A 21062-nucleotide genomic window follows, 5' to 3' on the forward strand; every position below is an offset into this window, starting at 1 on the left:
GCTGATCGTTTGAGTCAGGTGTGTTGGAGCAGGGAAGCATCTAAAACATGCAGGACATGGAGTCCTGAGGAACAGGGTTGAGAACCACTGCTTTAAGGAAAAATGGGTCTGGGTTCTTATGGGTTAAACATTTAGGATTATACTACATAAATTCAGTCTCAGTCTAAATTAACCTGCTATGCAGACCAGTCAGCAGGCAGATTTGTGCATCTATATGTGCTGAGCCCTGGCTGGACAGACTGGTTGATCAGAAAAGTAGTATTTAAATCACAGAGTGAATAACAAAGATAGATGTAGCCATCGTGACGTCTCCTGTTGGTTTCTGCACTGAGGAAATGAAGTCCTTTTGCTATTTCCTGTTGATATCTTAGATTTTTGGACCCAGAGATGAAAAAAAGATGTAAAGAGGATGGAGCTGGAGAGCCACGATTGGTCAGTGACTGGGAGCCCCGCCCACATTTACCAATATTGTACCAATGTTGCATATAAAGCAGTGACCTACATTATTGAAGTTGAAGTTACTGTAAGTTAACATCTGACTAACCTCAGATGGTAAACATGTCCTAACATCAAGTTTAGTTTTAAAGTAAATCTCAGGTTACGCTTCCTGACTTAGTGTTAACACTAATGCCAAACCAAGTTTTTCAGTTATAAATTAGTTAACTGTAAGTTGTAGGTAGTGTCCTGTTGGTCACAAATGATCAATCATAACAAATCAATAATGTTGTTACGGTCTTTTAACTGCAGCTGTCTCACTGTTTGTTAATGACCAGACAAAAATAAACTAAGCTAATGTAGCACCATGCAACACTGTTACTGATGAATGTTAATTTCCCAGTTAAATGAATGAAACTCAGTTCAGTTCTGTGATTTGACATCACTGTTCTTTGGTTCAGACTGATTTTAACTGCTTCTGTTCATTCCACTGAGAAAAACTTCTGAAATTATTCTTTTTCAGAAACAGTAACGTTACTGAGTTCTACCCACCATTACAAAGATTTACAGAAGTGAGTGATAGTTACTTTCTGCTGCTGTTTAATGATATTTAATTTAATAAACAGTACAACAGGTCAATATATTGTCAGAGAACTGTGTGAATCTCATGGAATCAGAGTAAGATTATTTTCCCTTTTCTTTATAACTCACACTATCACACACTGGAATAGAATAAAAAAAAGAGTAAACTTCTCGTCCATCTGAGGCAGTAAATTGTTCTTTGGCCTTGTCCAGGAAAAAAAATGTTTCCAGAAAATTAAAAAATAGAACAAAAAACACAACACTCTGTTGTGCTACGTTCATGTAACACAACAGTGTTTTGCTCACTCTGATATTTAATGTTCTGGCAGGTGTAATGAGAGAACCTGGTAGATCTATTTCTCACTCTTAGTGACTTTTAGCTTTTTGGAGCCAGCCCCTGTCCTACGAAGCGGTACTGCAAGTGGATTCATTTTTTAGGTCCGGTTGCTACATCCATCTTTCTTATACAGACTGTGATTTAAATCCATCTGCTTCTCTCCTCTAATTTTTCTGATAAAAAAAAACTATGTGTAAAAATGAGCTGGCGAAATATTTTGAACAACAAAAGCAACATGCATGCTGCTAGTTATTTCTTTTTATTTTAAAATTAGTGACAAATCAACCTCAACTATGGATAATACACTGCACACATAGTGGAGGAGGATCGGACTACACTGAACGTCAATCAGGCACAACTCCTGCCTCTCAGACTACACTAAGGATTCAGAGGACGTGCAAAGGTAGTCAGTCTTGTGCAGTGAATGCAGAGGACTTATTAAAATAATCTGTAGAAAATTAAAGAAGCTTTTCGAGAGTTCTTCAAATTTCTTTTTATACACACACTAAGGACACACTGATAAAGCCAGAGAGAGAATACAGACCAGCCTTTAAATAGCCTCTTTCTTCTCAGAGAAATGTTCCTCATTCAACTTTTCTCCTGGTTAACCTTGAGCTTGGCACATTTCAGCATGCAGCAGAGGGCATCTCAGCATAAACTGTCAGCACCACACTGAGGGGATAATAACGAGATGTGCATCAACTTCTGTTGGGCTTTTCGTGTAAGCCGAAACCTTTGTTTTGGTGTACGTACCATTGATTTAATACATGGCAGGAGATAGCTGTACATAGACGCAAACCCTTTCAGTTCTGTCACACTCAAACTTTATATTATTCCTGATGGTGACGAGTTCAGTACCCACAATGCCTTTAATTTATAACATTTCATGTGCCATCTCCCCCTCCTCTTTTACTTCAATTAGGCGCCAAGTGAGACTTCTCATCATATACAAGCAGTATCTGTAACCTTTTTTTATGTTGAAATAAACAGGACATCATCTATCCATTAAGTTACTACATATTCCCATCAGCTGTATTTGTAAGAATCGCAGTAACAGAAGACATAAACAGTGTAACAGCCCACAGCAACAGTGTGAAGAGACCTCATATGGGCTTTTTGCTGCAGGTTTCTCCTACAATGAGTCAGCACTTCATTACACAGAGCACCAACACTAAAGCCATGCTTCCCTCTAGTGGTCATACGGTATCTGAGGCCAGTCTCACCACAAGTTAGCAGATGACGTCATCTACAGCGCCTCACAGTAGCTTACATAGCTGACTGGACAGGATTGCAGGGTCCATTCTTTTTTTAAATTAGCAGGCGCAAAACTATCCAACGGATGATTAATATAAATTAAGATCTTGAGAGGGAGACAAAGTGTATATAATTTTAATGTGACTTTACTGAAATCAATAACAGCACATACTTCTCGAGTATGCTCCCAATGTTAACATGAATCCATCCATTTTCTATACATCTCTTAAGCCTCATTAGGGTTGTGGGGGGCTGGAGTCTATCCCAGAGGACCTAGGCTGAAGGCAGGGGACACCTTGGACAGGCCACCAGTCTATCACAGGACTACACAGAGTCAAATAATCACACTTACATTCCCATCTACGGACAATTTAGAATCACCAATTAACCTCAGCATGTTTTTGGACTGTGGGAGGAAGCAGGTGTACCCGGAGAAAACCACAAATGCGCAGGGAGAACATGCAAACTCCATGCAGAAAGATTTCAGGAGGGAGGGGATGCAAACTGGGAATCTCCTAGCTACAAGGCAAACCACCAAGCCGCTGTGCAGCCCCCAGTACAAACATTAAACAAATAATTAAATTCCATTCACTGTAGGATCATTCTTGTTGATTTAGAGTCAGTTTTGTTCAAACAACGACCAGAATAGATGGTTTTGATTCCCTTTTAGGATTACTCCACCAGCATTTGGCAAATAGGCCTCTATGTCGCCATCTTCTGGACAAGAAATGTTGAAACATTTTTGTTTTCAGATTGATCCTTAAATGCAGTAACCTTCTGGTCCAGCAGTGATTCCTTTTCTTCCTTATTCTGCTTTGATGAATAACAACTCAAAATGCTTTTATGCATCAAATAAATTAATTCAGTTGTATCCTTTAGAAACAGTGTAGTAACTGAAAAAAAGCTTTTTTTAATCTTTGTTTGAACCTCAGCTACTCTCTCCAGTCATTAGACATTGATGGCGCCATCATCTATACTTTGAGACAACATCATGTCTGAGATCATGGTTCAGCCTGTGTATTTATAAAGAGTTGGAAAGAAGACATTACATACCCGTCACTCCGGTCCATGTTGTCCTTCAGTGCCTGCTTGTTTCCCTCTTCAAACCTGCCATAGACCCTTTTCTCGACAGCTGACATTATCATACATTAGAACAAAAAATACTGAACTTCACTGTCCATCAGAGGCAGTAAAATGTTCGATGGCCTCATCCAGGAAAACAAATATTTTCATTAGATAAAAATATGACAAAAATATCATACTTTTTGTAACCCAGTCCAGGGTAAGCACACCACACTCTAGCCTCATAAAGAGCTAAGTATAAATAAGTGTGCAAATGACCAAGAATCACACTGGAGTTTGCATGAACTGCAACTGGGCCCACAAGAAAACTGTCCTTTTTCTGACTTTGTTCTTTTAAAGGTGTTTGTTTCAGTTGTCCCTTTTCATTGGTGGTTCCTCTGTTTTGAGTTAAGTACAAAGTCAGTGTCAAGGCAGTCGAGGCTGATCGGATATGTATAAATGGTCTGTTCAGTTATGACAGAGTTAGTAGGATAATGTCCTTTATGTTTGAATTGTCAGGAATCATCTAAAGTGCACTCTGTAAGTGTGTCTGTTCAAGTTGTTACCAGTCGAGGAGACTGGCAAAATCCTACCACCGGGCAGATAGACCATATGCTGTTTAAGTGGCTGTGCAGACTCAGGGAGGCTCGCCATCGACTGGAATCAATGGAATGCATTGACAAACAGTCTCACATAGTCTTTGTCCTATTTCATCTCATTCTAGTTCACATTTCTCTTAGGTTTAACATTCGTCACCTTGTCGTACAACATTACAAATAATAGCAGCAACATGTAAGTACTTACTGCTTACAAATACTTAGTACACTGAAAAATATATGGTACTCTCAAGTTAAACCGTCAAATTGTTAAATTATGTTAGAATTAGTTCATTCTAACCAAAAATGAGCTGCATATGTAAACACAAGTATTAGACAAAATAAAGTAATAGTTTCAGCTCTCGTTTCACATTAAATGATTAATTTATGTATAGATAGATACAAAAATATAAACGCAACACTTTTGTTTTTGCTCCCATTTTTGAGATGAACTCAAAGATCTAAAACCTTTTCCACATACACAATATCACCATTTCTCTCAAATATTGTTAACAAATCTGTCTAAATCTGTGATAGTGAGAACTTCTCCTTTGCTGAGATGATCCATCCCACCTCACAGGTGTGCCATATCAAGATGCTGATTAGCAGTCTAAGGCACACCTGTGCACTAATCATGGTGTCTAATCAGCATCTTGATATGGCACACCTGTGAGGTGGGATGGATTATCTCAGCAAAGGAGAAGTGCTCACCATCACAGATTTAGACAGATTTGTGAACAATATTTGAGAGAAATGGTGATATTGTGTATGTGGAAAAAGTTTTACATCCTTGAGTTCATCTCATAAAAAATCGGAGCAAAAACAAAAGTGTTGCGTTTATATTTTTGTTCAGTGTAGATAAATCTAACTGAACAACCAACACCACACAAAATAGTCAGCTGAAAAAAACGTCACCATATATAACAAGTAAGTCACAGGAATTAAAAGTACAACAGAACTGCTGTGATTCAGTTAACACAAGGATCATAATTCAGGCTTCCCTCAGGTTTGATTTTATTCAAACTGCTGCATCCTTTAACTTTGTTGTAAACCTGCAGAATTAACAGTGCTGATATTCAGGAAGAAAATGTCCTCCGTTATACATTTACGTCATTTTCAAGTTTTTGTCTGCAGCTTTCATCAACTTCTTGCAAAATACAGAAAACACTTTATTCAGTCTGTGGAAACAGAGAAACAACTTTTGTTAACTGTATTAAAGCTGGTTGTGTTGACTTGTTCAGTCAGTAAATCCTGCTGAAGGACTTCAATCCATTATCAACACATTCACTTCGTTCAAGTCAGTCTGTTGAAGCAATAAATCAGCAATGTGGAGAAAAACAGTAATCTTGGTAGAATGGAAAAAAATGGTGATTAAAAACAGCACTAGTTCAGAATTGGCAAACAGGTCTTCATCAACCAGAACTGTACAAATGCACGGTTTGTATCGAAATCTATACTGACTACAAGTAAGTAAAAAGAACAGTTACAGCTTTAAATGGTAGCAAATCATTTTATTAAACGCTATATTCAAAGTTGAAATACAAAAGGCACTGAATTTTTGTTCTCCCAATACAATCCATCCAGAAATGTGTGAATTAATAAAAAAATGTTACATTACATAATGGGTGTAAGGTCGAACCTTGAATTAGACTGTTATCTAAAGCAAGAACATCACAGAAATTGTCTGAATTGGGCAGAAATGCAAACATATATGACATCCAAGCTGGCATTCAAACAGTACATCAAATAAACACACATAAGCATGCTTTTCAATAAAGGAAATCACATAGAAAATATACACCAGTATGCAAATAATTTATAGCTTGGTGATCGTCTAACAGGAGGTACAGAGAAGACGTTTAGGAGCTAAACTTCTGTCAAGAAATGTAATAATCTGTGCGAAAAAGTGAAATGAAATACCGTAGCTGGTGATGTGGAGACAGTGGATCTGCTTTTAAGAAGGTCAATATTATGGCAAATTCACATAGCTCAGGATGAATGTATAAAACAGACAAACACTGGGCAAATCTAAATGCAGAGATATTTTCTAATTATTCCTTATGATTCACAATCCTCGTCCTGCATCGATGTTAGTGTAAAGATCAGAAGAACAGGCTGATGACTGGACCATTTCAGCAAACTATAAGAAAGGATGTCAATCCACTTGGGAGGAAATACTCTTCTTTTTTTCTATAGTCAGTACTGCTTTGGTCTCCTTAAAAAAAACATTTTTGAGCATTGCAATGAAAAGATGTAGCTGAAGCTGCTTCAATAACCAACAACCAAAAATATCAGTTGGATGGTTTATCAAGTAAATTAGGCCACAATTCTTATTGGAATTATACTCCCTCTATACTGAAGAAGCTCTGAATTTGCTGTTTACAAGAATGAAATCAGCTGACGTAAAATCCATTCCTCTTTGACTCCAAGTTGAAATGATTATTTACAGTAACATCCAAATAATAACCAAAACTTTAAGGCTTGGCAGATTGCAATTAACCACAGGATCTATCTGTTATCTTCTTCACTAGACTGAAATTTACAGCACATAAAACCAAAGCTTTTATCTAAACTGAGAAAGGCTTTTGAGTGAATACATGTCAATCAGTGACAAACACTTCATATTATATTCCAGATCAGGATCCATCATCAGTGTGGAAAATCACAAGCATGCCGAGCAAACATGAAGCTGTGTGGCCGTACACACACTGACACACTCACACATTACACTGAAGAGCACTGAACCAAAAAGTGCACACAAAATATACAATGCCAAGATACTCTGAAATAGCCATCAGTCACTTCATTCATGCTTTACACCCCGGTCTGCACTTGATGTGTGACTTTCCCTTTCATGGTTTTCTACACTGGCAGAGCCAGACAGTGAGGCTCTGCAGGCTGAATGGGAAAAGCAAAAGGAAAAAAACGGGGATTTACATGTGCACTGATGGTGGGGGTGAAAGGAGGGAGGTTACCGACGCAGCCTCACCTGGCTCAAGATCTGTACGTTATAAGGTCAGATTGTAATTTGCAGAAATCCAACCACTGGCTCCAAATGACAGGAGCTGTTCCCAGAGTACCATCAACTCTCAGTATGAATCACTGCTAGTTTGATGCCTGCCAGCGAGTTCTCAGTGAACTTAGACTTCCTGATTTGTTTAGGTTTAGTTTGGATAATTATGTACACCTGATAACATACAGACCTTGACCTGTCAAAAAGAAGCTCTGCTTAGTTCAATCGACCATTAGTTGTTTCCCTGGAAGGCTCCCTGAGCAGCGGAAGAGGCTGCTCCAGCGGCAGCTGTTTGGAAAGTTTTATTGGTTAAGACGCCCTGCGAGAATTCCTGCTGGGCCTTCTGGAAACTGGCCCCAGTGCGGCGGTACAAGCTGTGGACCTGAGGAGGAAGAAATAATGAGAAAATGGTTGTCTTAGGTCATAGTGATGAAGAATAGAGACACTTAACGCACTGTGTGGTTATTCAGATTAAGTCACTCATTAACAACAAGCATTTGTATTCATACTGACCGACACTTAAAACTATTTACTATCCTTTAAAAAATGGCCTTGACATACGCTGGGAATGTTGTGCGTTTGTTGATCGATACTAGTACAGGTAACTTAACAATTCCTATTCCCGGTTTGAAAACATATGTCAATCTAAGTTTTGGCCATCTACACTTTTGTGCAACTTCTTGTTTTTCCGAATCCTTAAAATGAGAGTGAAGAATGCAAAGTTAGCATGACACCTGAGCCACAGCAGTCTCATTAATACAAAATACATCAGGTTGAAATAAACCAGAATTCTCTTAATATTTCAGCTCAACGCACTGCTGTGTAGAGGTACAGAGTCACAAAAAAATTGGACATTATGTGGGAAGCTGGCCACGACGTCTTAAGATGTTGTTTCACCCACAGTTTCTTTTTTGCCACCTGTCAGCTGCTTCTCCATTTCCCTGGATGAACAAAGTATATCAACAACACACTCCCAACACATGACATACTAAAAACTTGCTTAGAATCAGTAGTATGGACACAGGGTTTGTGTTTCTGTTAAAACTCTGGCAGTTGCTGAGAGTGTTGGTGTCTGTCTTGGTGACTTTATAAATGGATGCAGGAGATTTTAGCTATTAACATGTTTAATTAAACATTTTATTCACACCAGAAAACATCACTATTTTGTGCTGCTAATACACTACTCTATTTCTTCATTTGTGGTCTGATTAACAAACAACTGTACTACAGGGAGGAGTTTATTAGCTGCAATTTGAATCATAATAATTAGCTCTGATTTGATAATCCATGTGAATGGGATTATGATGGACTTTCATTCAATCCAGAGTTTGTATTTGTAACTGAGATATGAAAATAATAAAAGATTATCAAATTAAAGGCCATATTAGTGAAAGCCCTCTACGTAAAAGTGCTTCTGAATGCAAACACTAATTTTAGGGTCATAATTTAAAGTTGCATGTTAAACAGAAAAAGCACTAAGTTCTTACACGCAGGTTAAACAAACTCTATTCTGCATTAGTGCAGAGACGCAGCTGATAGCCCCCAAATTAAAATGACAAATACCAAGAGAAGTGAAGCAGCTCTTACCATCTTCAGCAGGATGATGGACATGACGGCGCAGATGGTGAAGAGGATGGCCACTATAATCATAATGGCTCCTGCTGCCTTGTGTTGACCGATGACAGAGAAGGCAGCGATCCAACCACTAGAGTCAACAAACATCACTGAGTTTGAGGTGATCTTTTAAATGCCAATAGTTAAACTGGTCACCTTCAGCAGATCGAAACATTTGCATACATGTACATACAGTACACATGCATTCTGTTTGCTTATATTTAGAGAGAGACAAACAACATGTTGAAAAAGAATGTGAAAAGCTGAAAAGATGCAAAAATGAGGGAACCTAATTTCAGCATGCATACATTTTCATATTACTGTTCTTATTTATTACACACAGTTTTACAAAAAATGTAGTTTCATAATAAAACTGCTACTGTGATTTGCATGTCATCTGCACAGGATGACACAGCAAGTATCACAGATATGCCTGACTGACTGTGTCTGGTTTGTTAATATCTAAAGTGCCATGAATACACGGCAAGCATGAGGAGCCACACAGACAAGGGTCACTCAGGAAAGAGCCATTCTGACATTACAGGGCTTTTTCTGTCTTCTTCTTCAGCTGTTTTTAGAGTACAGAACACTCAAGGAGTCTATGCACGCTCTACAGGTTAAAATGTAACATCGGACTATATCAAAATAAAAAAAAATCAGCTGAATGTTCACCCAGCCACCTGCACATGGTGCTCATTTCACAAATCTATATGAACTTTTTTGTTAGATCTGTACTCTGGATTTTTTGGGACGTTTAAGTTCAAACAAGTGACAAATATTGAATAAGTTTTTTTCTAAACAAATTTCCATTTAAACAAATTGTATAATTGTAAAAACGGTCTTAAAATGGGCTGTTGAAAGATGAAAGAATAATAACGGCAAAGACACACAATGCAAAATGAAGTAAAAATTGAAGTGTGTCACTACCTCTGTGCTTATGAGTGAACAGCTTAAACTCAGCTCAGCAGCCTGAAGGCAAAAGTCAGCTGACTCGGATCTGATATTCTCTGTTCAATCATTAACTTGCATTTACCAAGCCACAAAACAAGACAGACATCAAGAAAACAAGACAAAGAGCGAGTGTTGGCAGGACGTAGCAGACAAAGTGAGCAGCAGAAACTTACAAGGTTACCAGAAGACAGAGAGGCAGCAGGCTAGAGGCTGAAGAATGGAAAGTCTGTCAGAAGAAATGAAAGATGCGGGAAATGAGGGAGCGAGAACAGAGAGAGAGAGAACGACAGCTCACAGGCCAGCTGATTGGTATTAAGACATTAAAGCAGAACCACAAGTCGTCAGTCAGTCAGGAGGACACATCTTTCACATATCTTGAATGCACCAATAAAACAGAGAATTCTTGAAGTGTTAATGTGTTAATTACTAGCCAATAATGAACGAATCAAGGTATGTGAGAACTGACTGCTAAATGTAGGACTATTCCTGCTAAAATTTTAGTTCCCAACTTGACCTTAAACTTCATGTGGCGTGCATTATCGTAGTGTGTAATTATCAAAAATAATTCTAATACCCACATTTTGAAGACTATGTTCTGTAAAACGACACATAAAGCATGTGACTCACCTGTTGCCCCACTTAGGGATGCCTACAGACTGGATGATGAAGATCACCACTTGGCAGAAAAACACAAAGAAGAAGAAGAAGAAGCTGAAGGAGCTGTCAGTCCTGCACAAATAGAAAACAAATTGTGCATCAAAATTCCGTATTGAGAACATATTTGCAAACTGACTTCGCAAGGGCTTGGTTTTCAAAACACAACTTGATATGGCATCATGTGTTACCATTTAGCAAACACATGTTGTTTATTTTGTTTCAGTACTTGTAGAAAAAAAAACACAATATCACACTCATGCAATGGCCAAAAAAAATGAACTAGAGCTGTGATGATTGGTTGACTAATCCATTAGTCATTTGACTGAAAATTAATCGGATACTATTTTGAAAATATAATTAGCATTTCAGTCATTATTAAGTTGTGGATTTCACATTTTTCTTTGACACGACAAAGAACTAAACGCCTTTGGATTTTAGACTGTTGATCAAACAAAAACAAATCATTTACTAATTCATCAAGTGAGAAGACACATTTTTCACTTTCCATTTACACTTTTCAATTACTGTCATTTTACTTTTGCCGCCCTAAAAGTCAAAATGTATTGAAATTGACAGTTTTAAGTTTCTTTGTAGCTGGTTTACCATTGTCAGGGGGTTAGGTGATAGCAACAAAATCAAGTCTTTTTTTTTTACTGTGGTTTGCTGTAGTTTTACAGCAGGTGGACTAAAACTAGAATTCATCATCTGCCATCTCTGGACAGTTAGAAAGACTCACCTGAAGGCCTTATAGATGGGCCGGTACCAGCAGAGGAAGGAGCAGGGAGTGAAGAGGATGAGCCAAAGAATGGAGAGGCCAAAATCCACACCATAGGTCGCATCAGTGGTGAAGTAGGCCAGACAGGCCAGCAGGTTGAGGAACAGAGTCACACAGTGAACTGTAACAGAGGAGAGAGTCAATGATAGTAATATACAAGTAATTATATCAGCATCATCTTTGCATATACGGCAAAAAAAATAAAAAATCCATGGAGGCTGCAGTGATTGTGCGCACACTTTTGTCCACAGCAGCACATATTTTCATGTTTAATCTAAATTTTAATTTTGATATTCAGCTTGAAAATAAACTGAAAAGTCTCCAAAGTTTTTACATTTTGTATGGTGAAAGCAAGAGCCCACAAAAGTGTTACACAAATTCCTCTTGGGTGCAAAACTTCGTATTTCTGGCGTATTTCAATGTGAACTCACGTTTCAACTGTGTGGATGCACCGCTAACAACCTGATGTACTTACACATCCAGAGATAGTACAACATCTTGCAGACCCTCTGGTACTCTGTAGGGATTTCCTCTGAGAAGTCCTGATAAAAACACGGTTTGATGGGGAAGCTTTTGGGTAGTGGAGGCCAGTTGTTCTCTTTACCTGCAGGGAAGAGAGACAAGACTGATTTTTTGGGCCTTTTGTTGGCTTTATTTGATAGGGAAGTAGAGAGGAAGATAGGAAAGCAGGGAGAAGAATGTAGGGAGGACCTGCAGTAAAGGACCATGAGCTGGAATCAAACCCAGGCCACTGCATCAGGGACTGTGGCCCCTATTAGAGGGTCCCCCGTCAACTATTTAAATTAACAAAGAAAAGTCTTCTACCTGAGATAAAGTAACCTGGAAATATTTGGTATTAGCTGATCTTGAACTAACAAATCACGATCACAGTTGAGTTTTGACCCCTCAATTTAGTACAATTGAGCTTTCAGCATACATGAAGGTCTTCGTTATTCAGTGCATGTCATCTAAAAAGCAACATTACACCTGTAGTTGGCCACCACTGCTACTAGCACAGTTTTGTAATTTATATATGATTATGAATTTAATATGAATTTCAAGCACTTGTTTGTGGCAGGCACAAACAGCCCCTTGCAGATCTGCTAAATTGGATCTCAGAGCATTTTTCACAGCCTGTGTGCAAGGCTGTAATATTTCACAAAGCAAACAGTCCTCTTTGGCACACTTTGTACATTTTTTATCCTGTCCTGTAAGTTATGCTGCTTCTGTCTGTACTGCAGGGAGGAGGGGTTGTGTCTTTAATGACCTGTCGGGCCTCTGCTCTGTATCTCCTGCTCTCTGCGGTCCAGCTCGGCAGCTTTTCTCTCCAGCTCTTCCTGCTGTCTCAGCAGGTTGGCCTGAGCTGCAGCAGCAGTTGCCTGAAAAAGAGAGGCCAGAAACACTTTGCTCAAGAAACATATTAGATGTACAGGAATTTATCTTGTTGACTTTACACAAACTGTGGGGGTTGCACAAACACTGCAAGGCAAAAATGGTTCACTTCACACACCAGCATTATTTTATCTGTAATTTACATTTAACATCTAAGATATGAATGAGCCACTGTGAGCTGGTACACATGTAGATGTCAAGAGCCTCTCTACACATTATGTTTATAAAGGCACACTAGATTTTTTTTAAGGCCACGCGACAGATAATATTTATTTATAGTCACCATATCTGACATCTGGCTTGTAAGAAAAGGAAAGGACACAGATGATCTGTAGTGCTCTCATGAATATTAATAAAATGTAACAAGGAGCCACATTATAATATCACGTAAACTGAGTAGATGTTGTAGGCGCCAAATGTTCTCAGGTGAAGCTTTAGGTGTCTGACTAGACAGTGATCAGTTACTGAACAGACAGCTATTTAGCCACATCCAGTTTTTACATAGTTGGTAGTTTACATACACTCATCATAGCCATGGCTGACATGGCAATAATTCCTTTGAACTGGTCTTTTTCTGGGGCAGAATGATTGTCTGACATACATCTTTAATAGAAAAGAAACCAAAGAAGTTCTAATTCATTTGTAGCTTCATGAAATCAACACAGGGAAGAAAAATATACGTACAGGATCCTAAAATATGACAGATTCTTTTGGTAGCCATCAACAGGCTTCTGGCACAACTCTTGTTGGATATTTGACTGGCAATAGGTAGAGTTCAGTTAAATCAGCTGGTTTCACAGGGTTCTTTATTGAATGCATCCTCTCAGTCCATAGTGATGCTTGATGGTAAACAGTGAGACTGGGCTGCCAGCAGCTATCAGTTCATGGAAGGTCTGTGCTATGATGGTTTCTGACCATCCAAATCAATCTACAGTCAGTTGAGAGTGACACTTTGGGTCTTCTTCCAGACCTTGGCAATGTGTCTACACCTCCCAGTGTTATTGTTCACACCAACATTTGTATGAGATTGTGAGCTTGGAGTCTGCGGATGTTTAGAAGCACCTCTAACAGATATTCCTAATTTGTGTAAATCTACACCCTCCTTCTCAGATCTGTCCTGAGCCCCTTTGGATTTTCACAGTGGACTAAATGTTGGTCAAACAAACACTTATGCTGCCACATAGAAGCTGTCAGTTGCAGTCAAACGTAATCTACAGGATGTTGAGATGCCATGGCGAATTGAAAGACATTTTGGAACTTTCACCACCACCATCAAATCAATTATGTAATTGGTGTTTGTGACTCTGTACGTGTCATTTAGTCATGTGCTCAATTCGAAAAACCTAAATAAACTTAAACTTGTGCATCAAATAGTATTTTTTTTTCATTAAATATATATTTGTACTAGGGCTGCACAATTAATCGAATTTTGATCGCGATCACGATTTTGGCTGCCACAATTAAATTAACCTGATCGTTGGCGATATTTACATTTAAAATGTGGGCTCTTGTGCATATCTTATCAAGCGCCTTGCGAACCAGTAGTCAGCCAACCACCAGGAGGCGAATACATGGTTAAGGCTTCATTAAGCTGACTAAAATATTAGCGAGTGCACCCTGCAGCGGCAGCCTCAAATCACTCAGTGGACTGGGCTGATGAGAGTGAGTCATCTCGAGAGAAGAAAGTACAGCAGCAACTGGAGATGAGGAGCATCATGGTGAGGAGCTAGTGCCTCCAAACGGATCAACATCCATCGTCTGGACTTGTTTCGGATTCAGGGCAAATGACGTTAAACAAGAACAAGTCATATGTAAAGAGTGTAGCAGAGTTGTGTCTGCCCCGCACAGTAACACAACTAATCTGTTTAACCATCTGAAAAAACATCACAAACGCAAATACGAGGAATGCACGAAGGCTAAAGCTAACGTTGATTCACAAAATCCGAGTCTGTGTCCAGCGGCAACCCAGACAACCATTACAGCGACCCTGCATCGGGCAGCACCGTATCCAGCTACCTCCCAAAGACACACAGAGATAACGGACGCAATATCGTTTCATTTGGCCAAAGACGTGTCCAATAAATACAGTGAGTAATGAGGGCTTCAGAAAAATGGTCAAAACACTGGACAAGAAATATGTGATCCCCACGCGTAAATTTTAAATTCTTGGACAAATTTTATTTTACTATTATTTATCATTTATCCTTATTTAAAGTTTTATTTTGCACTGAAAACGCTTCATATATTGTTTGCTTAAAAGTAGTGCAATAAAAATACAGATATTTTCCCTAACATGATGAACAATCGTGATTAATAATCGTGATTACAATATTGATCACAATAATCGTGATTATCATTTTGGCCATAATCGTGCAGCCCTAATTTGTACCATATTTCTATCCCAGAAGAAGCACAGTTCCAAGAAATCAGTTAGGTCCATGATGTATTCCATCCAGAAGTCTCATAAAAGTAAGCCGCTAGAATGTTTATATGCAATATGTCAAATGTTGCTGAACAGTAACTAAGTTAAATCATGTCTTACTTGAGTCTGACTTAGGCAAGTATTGTTCTAGGAGGATTAAATGCCACATAATCTGTTTTGGTGGTATTTAACTATTGTCCTTGATATTCACTGTGTGTTAGCATAAGTCCATTATGTTCTCTGCTTATTTTGTGGAGAACTGAAAAATGCAGCTGCAGCAAATGTGAGAACAATAAGAAAGCACTAGTAAAACACAGATGGCACACGTAAATACACCCCCTGTCAAAAGTTTTAGGACGTTTTCTCATTCATTTGAATGAGAAAACGTCCTAAAACGTCCTTGCTTTGTGGTGTATGTGCCGTACCCAGAAAACTACTCTCTCTCATTTTAGTTCCATGTTGTATTTTTCTGCAGTAGATAGAGGTAGCAGCTTTGGCAAAAAGGATGGACATGTTCTCACCTGTGGACTGGGCTCTGTAGATGGCTGTAACACGGCAGGTTGGTAAGGAGACGTGGAGGCTGGAGTCGTGTGGGTAGCAAGGCCATCCTGAAATACGACAGTAAGCACACACAGATGATGCCAATGTAAGGACCAGAAAAAAAGATCAAGAAAAGAGAAGCAAGAAAATCAATTGGGATGAAGAGAGGAAAGAAAGAAAGGGAACATAAGAAGAGAAGAACAAGAACAGCCTAATCAGCAGTATACAAGCTGTAGACTATTAAGGAGAGGAAGAGAAAAAAGAGAAAATTTAGGAAAGAAGACTGCAAGGTTGATGAGAAGAAAGTTTTTTTTTAAAAATCAAACTATGACAAGACAAAAGAAGAACAAGAAAAACCTGAGAGGAAAAAGAGAAGAACAGGGAATGGAGACAAAACAGAGGAATAATCCTCCTGCATTTCTACAAGCAGAGATACAAAGAGATATGAAAATCAATAAAACCAGAGGACAATGACTTACATTGGACTGGGCAGGGAAAGGGTTGTACTGGTCAACCGGGTCTATGCTGGAGTTGGTCACCTGAGTGACAGAAGGATCCTGGTGTACACGGAAACAAGTCACGTCATCAAGTGATCATCATACAGCAAGCAACATCCATCAACATGGGTCACATAAAATCTGAATCTCATTTTGTTTAAACTCTGTCTGGCCAAACTGTCGTTGATATTTCTTGTCTTTTGGCCAGAAGTTGAAGGAACACGTTTAGGTGCTCAAAGACACTGGTAAGAAAAAGGCCTGGATAAAACTGCACAGCTTCTATTAGCACTGAAGTGAAGAAAATGGTTTAGCAAGAGCTGTAAGTTTGTTCAGAAGTACCCTACTTTATCTCTGAAACCCAAAAAGATACTTATTGCTTCTTATTTTATCTCCAAATGAACTGTCTTAGAATTCTTTTTTTTTCCCCATTTCCTGGTACACACTTTGAGCCACTCATAAAGCTATGCACCATAACATCCAGCTCATGTTATGATAACCTCTTAAGTTCCTGTTGAATCATTACCTCAATAAACCACTGGCAAACATTAAATGAGAGAATGCAAGTAGGTTCACTGCTCTGTCTGACGGAGGCCAGTCTGCTACATTTGACCAAAGCCAGGCTAGGTTGTGGCCCTGACAAAGCCAAGAACGTTCCATACATTTTCAAAGAAAGTCCACAACTTAATAAAAAATTTCTTTGAGCTAAAATAAATGTGAGCCTCAGATTCTCTCTATTTTCTGACATTTTATACACTCAACAAAGAGTCAGTTAATGACAATATGATATTAGTCGATAATGGAAATCCTAGCATGTGGCAGGTGCTTTGCAGTGCAATTTGTAAACTTGAAGTCCAAATAGAGCTGAACAATTTGGAGAAAAGATAAAGATATAACTGCGACTGTTCTGACAGATCTTACAATTTTTCTGCGATATATATTAAAAGTCTAGCCTCTGTTAGATAGTCACTCAGTGAAAGATTTGACAGAGCATTGTCACATGACATACTGTCAAAAGGATAACTGTCACTCGAGGACAGCATGAATTTATACAATTACTGATAAGTTTAAATCAGGGGACAGACACGCTGCATAATGAGTATTCTAAACTGCAGCCTTATTTGTAAACCAATGAATTTATTAGACCTCCCTGTCTTACAAGGTCTGATGATGACCCAGTAGCCTTTAATGTTCTGCAAGAAGCTGAGATTCTCTGAGAATTTTTTCAAATTACCAGATAATCGTAGACTGAGAAACATGTAAATAAACATCCTATTAATGCCATACTTGTTGAGCAGTGTTTAACAACTATTTGCGTATTTACACTGGAGCATATTTTAATTGCATACATTTTATCTAATAATGCTGAAGTGCAGTAAAGTCCAGAGCAATACGGCATCTTCCATCTGTTCAGAATAGATCTGGGTTACTGAAGGGCTTTTGCGTGATTGATGGACAATTAAAGCATCCAAAACAACAAGGAATTACCCAACACATCACTTACTGGCCATGTGACTACAAGTATGATCTCATGGTTCCTTATCGGCTCTTGACACACCGGTAAGCTTTCCCAGCAGTAAACAGAGTGATGTGTGAACAGTTTCACTCCTTAACATTTGGCACACATTAGAAACAAGTTGGTTCATTTAACACTGAACTAAATAAACCTATGAACTTCTTTAAAAAAAAAGACCTTCTGAACTTAAATGACATTTGTCTTTTAAGAGGGAACTCCCTTGTTGCCTGTGGAGATATTCAAAATTTGATGCAAAATGAGTTTACCATATGTAATTGGCAGAAAAATGTTCTGCTGACTCACAACTGCCAGGATTGCTTGTGTCCTTTGATGACACAGTACAGTAATCTTCATTGAAATAAGGACTAAGCTGGGACAAGTCAAAACAAGATGATGGCCTGTTTGAAGCAATAGCAAACAAGTGTGGAGAGACACAAAAACACCATTCCATAGGCAATAATCTGAAGTTATAGTTTGATAATTTCTAAAAATAACTATCAATAAACTATGTCAAACCAATTTGGGCTCAAATCAGCAAAGTATCCTGGTCTAAACATCTCTGTACCAGGAAACAGGGCTTACCACTGATTGCTTAGGTGTGGCTACTTTGAACCCATTTCATAACTGGAGTTGGATATTGCTGATAAACAGAGTTAAGCCAGTCCACTCACATTGCACACACTGCTGTACACGGTACATTTTTGAGGAAAACAGCAGTTAACATTATAATTTGAAGGTCACAAATGGTGCACATTTTTGGTTGATTTTAGATATCATGAAATTCAACCAACAGTTGTTCACATATTATCTACTATTATCTAATATTATCTACTTTAACATAACCACAGACACAGACGTATTTGACCAAGACGATTTTGTCGTGAAATGATCTGCGTAGACAAACCTATTCCAGCTGCTACTGGGATATTTATTCAGCCACTTCCACACCCATCAAACAAACAGCGGTCTGTACTGACGTCACAGCTATTGTGCACCTGATATAATAAGTGTGACTCTCTGTTGACTGCATAAGTAACGGTAAAAATTAATGTGTCTGAAATTATATAGAATAATTTACATATTTTCATAAATTTGATTTGGTGCAAGCTGCAAAGTGTCACACTCCTTGACATTTTGTTCTTGACAAATGAGGCAGTCTAGATTTGAAAAGACCTAACAGCAAGTGTATTTGACATGAATGAAACAGCAAACAGTTTAAAGTTGATACTATGACATACATTATACCCTATCTAGCACATTGTTGAAAGTTTACTACTTACTAATAGATAAGGTCGCATATTAACTTTCCATACTGATTAAAATCTTAGATTTTTACTCACCTTTTATATTACACATCGACCATTTCCTAGATTTCTGTTACATTTTTGGTGTGACCAAAATACCACATTTCTAACTCTCTTATCAAAACTCAATCATGATGTGTTTAGTCTGCAAATTTTCAAGTTTATCTACTTCATACAAGGCTTTTATGTCTAAGACTTTGTAGATATTACAAAAAATGGCTTATGACTGCATATGTATTTAGTTAAATAACTTGAAATCTAAATTTTGTCAGGTACATTACTAAAGACCCTCTCTGATGAAAAAAAATGTAAACCTTGTTAACAAGTCTATATCATGTTTTACATACAAGAAGACATTACCAGCAAAATAAGTACTCAGCACAATTGCTGAGCATTTCCATCTTAAAACTGCCACACGTAACATCACAGGAAACAATCATGCCAACTTGCACGGTAGCTTTCCGTATCATTAGCCTTCTTCAGAATCACTTTCCAGCTTGAACAGGTATGGCTGAATTACCCTAATACTACAACATGTCATTGTGTACCAACTAGAGTAGTTTTAAAGTGTTTGATCAGAGTTGCAGCTGAGCAGTAGTGAGGGTGGAAGGGTGAGGGGAGAGAGACAGACCTATACATTGTAGAGGAGGAAATTAACTGGAATTACATAGAAAATATTTAAAGTTCGGAAAGGGATGATTTTCGTGAAAAATGTGTAAATATCAAATTTTGTTACACAAAAATGAGTTTCAACAACCAGAGAGGAAACCACTGCAAAGATCTATGTTAACACAGCAAAAACAATACTGAAAGTGCATTCTCAAATTTAGTCTGATTTGAAGTGTGAGATGAATGACGCAAGAGTAATGTGATTTCCATTGCACTGCAATCCAGTAAGTCTGAAAATTTGCTCGTACATTAATTTCTGAGTAGGTTAAGAAATATTTTTTTTGTAGGTCAGTCACTTTAACATAAAAGGAATGGGTAAAGGCCTTCTTCTGACAACTGGATGATACGAACTGCTGTGGGTGGATAAAGTGTATCTGGATTCTATCATCTTATAGGACACAAACACGGTGAAATTGCAGAGCTTTTTACAGACTGAATGAACTACTAGGCTACATCCTGTAGTTTACAAATTCCTTTCAAAGAGCAAAGCAGCAGCATCACTGTAGGTCACATTACAGAACACCAACATGCTTTCAAATCATGCCCAATGTATTAGAAACACACACAAAGACACAAATTCGTTTTAAAGTAAATACTAACAGAGGTAATGCGGCTAAAAAAGATTTGACACACATTCCTACTTGGCTAGAGTGTAACTTCCTGCAAATGAACTGCAAAGTCTACCCCACCTTCTTTGCTAACAGAGCTCGCTGATTGGTTAAAATGCTGTCAATCATGCCATTTAGACAAATGGCCTTCAACAGCGCAGAAGTAAGTCCCACCACCACATCCACCCGACAAGTTTCCTGGCGTGCTAGCTACTTTCTAACGAATATGTCAGCAACCAGCCTCGGCTGTGTCTGTCCAACTGTTGAAACACACACTTACGTTGAAAGGGTTGTCGCTGGCAGGCGCAGCGAACGGGTTGCTATCAAAGTCCGACATTTTGAAAAGTGTGCGAGGCGTTTTATCCTCTGAAAGCGGAATAAACAACAAACTCTTCTCTGTCGCTTCAGTCAGCCGTCCTACCCACTTCCTCGATCGAAGTTGAGCGCGCAGGCGCAGTGAGTCGCTGAAGCAATGATGCGTGCATCAGGTGGTACACGTCTGTGGGCGCGCAACACTTGCAAGCGTTCACAGTAAGAAGGCTTCAGGAAATATTACATGGAATTAAATGTTGTCTCATCAGACTCATGTTTAAAGCAATTACAACGTGTCATTATGTACCATCGTGTACATATTTTTGAAATACAGATAATACATGTAAAATATCTTCTAAAAAGACTGCAAATTTACATGTCTAACATGCAACTCAATAACCATATAATATTTTTTAAGGTAAAATGACATTTTTCTTTCTTTCTTTCTTTCTTAACATGAAAACATCTTTGAAATCCATTTGTAGATTTTATATACTGACAAAAATATAAATGCTGAATTTTATTCAAC

The 21062-nt window shown here is 38.3% G+C and overlaps 1 protein-coding gene across 1 annotated transcript; it reads right to left on the reverse strand.

The window, feature by feature from the left end:
- Positions 1 to 5762: 5762 nt before the first annotated feature.
- On the reverse strand, positions 5763 to 20661 carry scamp2 (secretory carrier membrane protein 2). The gene is made up of 9 exons (XM_022222021.2): positions 20502 to 20661; positions 16110 to 16187; positions 15612 to 15698; positions 12544 to 12655; positions 11752 to 11880; positions 11238 to 11397; positions 10472 to 10573; positions 8867 to 8984; positions 5763 to 7661 (listed from the first exon to the last, which is right to left on the reverse strand). The coding sequence occupies exons 1-9, from the start codon at positions 20556 to 20558 to the stop codon at positions 7512 to 7514; spliced, it is 993 nt and encodes a 330-aa protein (XP_022077713.1). The 5' UTR covers positions 20559 to 20661; the 3' UTR covers positions 5763 to 7511.
- Positions 20662 to 21062: the final 401 nt, after the last annotated feature.

The sequence above is a fragment of the Acanthochromis polyacanthus genome, chromosome 8 (assembly GCF_021347895.1).
Source record: "Acanthochromis polyacanthus isolate Apoly-LR-REF ecotype Palm Island chromosome 8, KAUST_Apoly_ChrSc, whole genome shotgun sequence".
In the NCBI taxonomy this organism is placed as follows: domain Eukaryota; kingdom Metazoa; phylum Chordata; class Actinopteri; family Pomacentridae; genus Acanthochromis; species Acanthochromis polyacanthus.

Excerpts from the sequence above, each read along its gene's own strand:
- scamp2 (XM_022222021.2), bottom strand. The coding sequence starts at position 20,558 with ATGTCGGACTTTGATAGCAACCCGTTCGCTGCGCCTGCCAGCGACAAC. Across the intron at positions 11,881-12,543 it reads ACAGAGCAGAGGCCCGACAG|GTAAAGAGAACAACTGGCCT; the intron begins GTCATTAAAGAC and ends TCTTCCCTGCAG. Across the intron at positions 7,662-8,866 it reads CCATCATCCTGCTGAAGATG|GTCCACAGCTTGTACCGCCG; the intron begins GTAAGAGCTGCT and ends CTTCCTCCTCAG.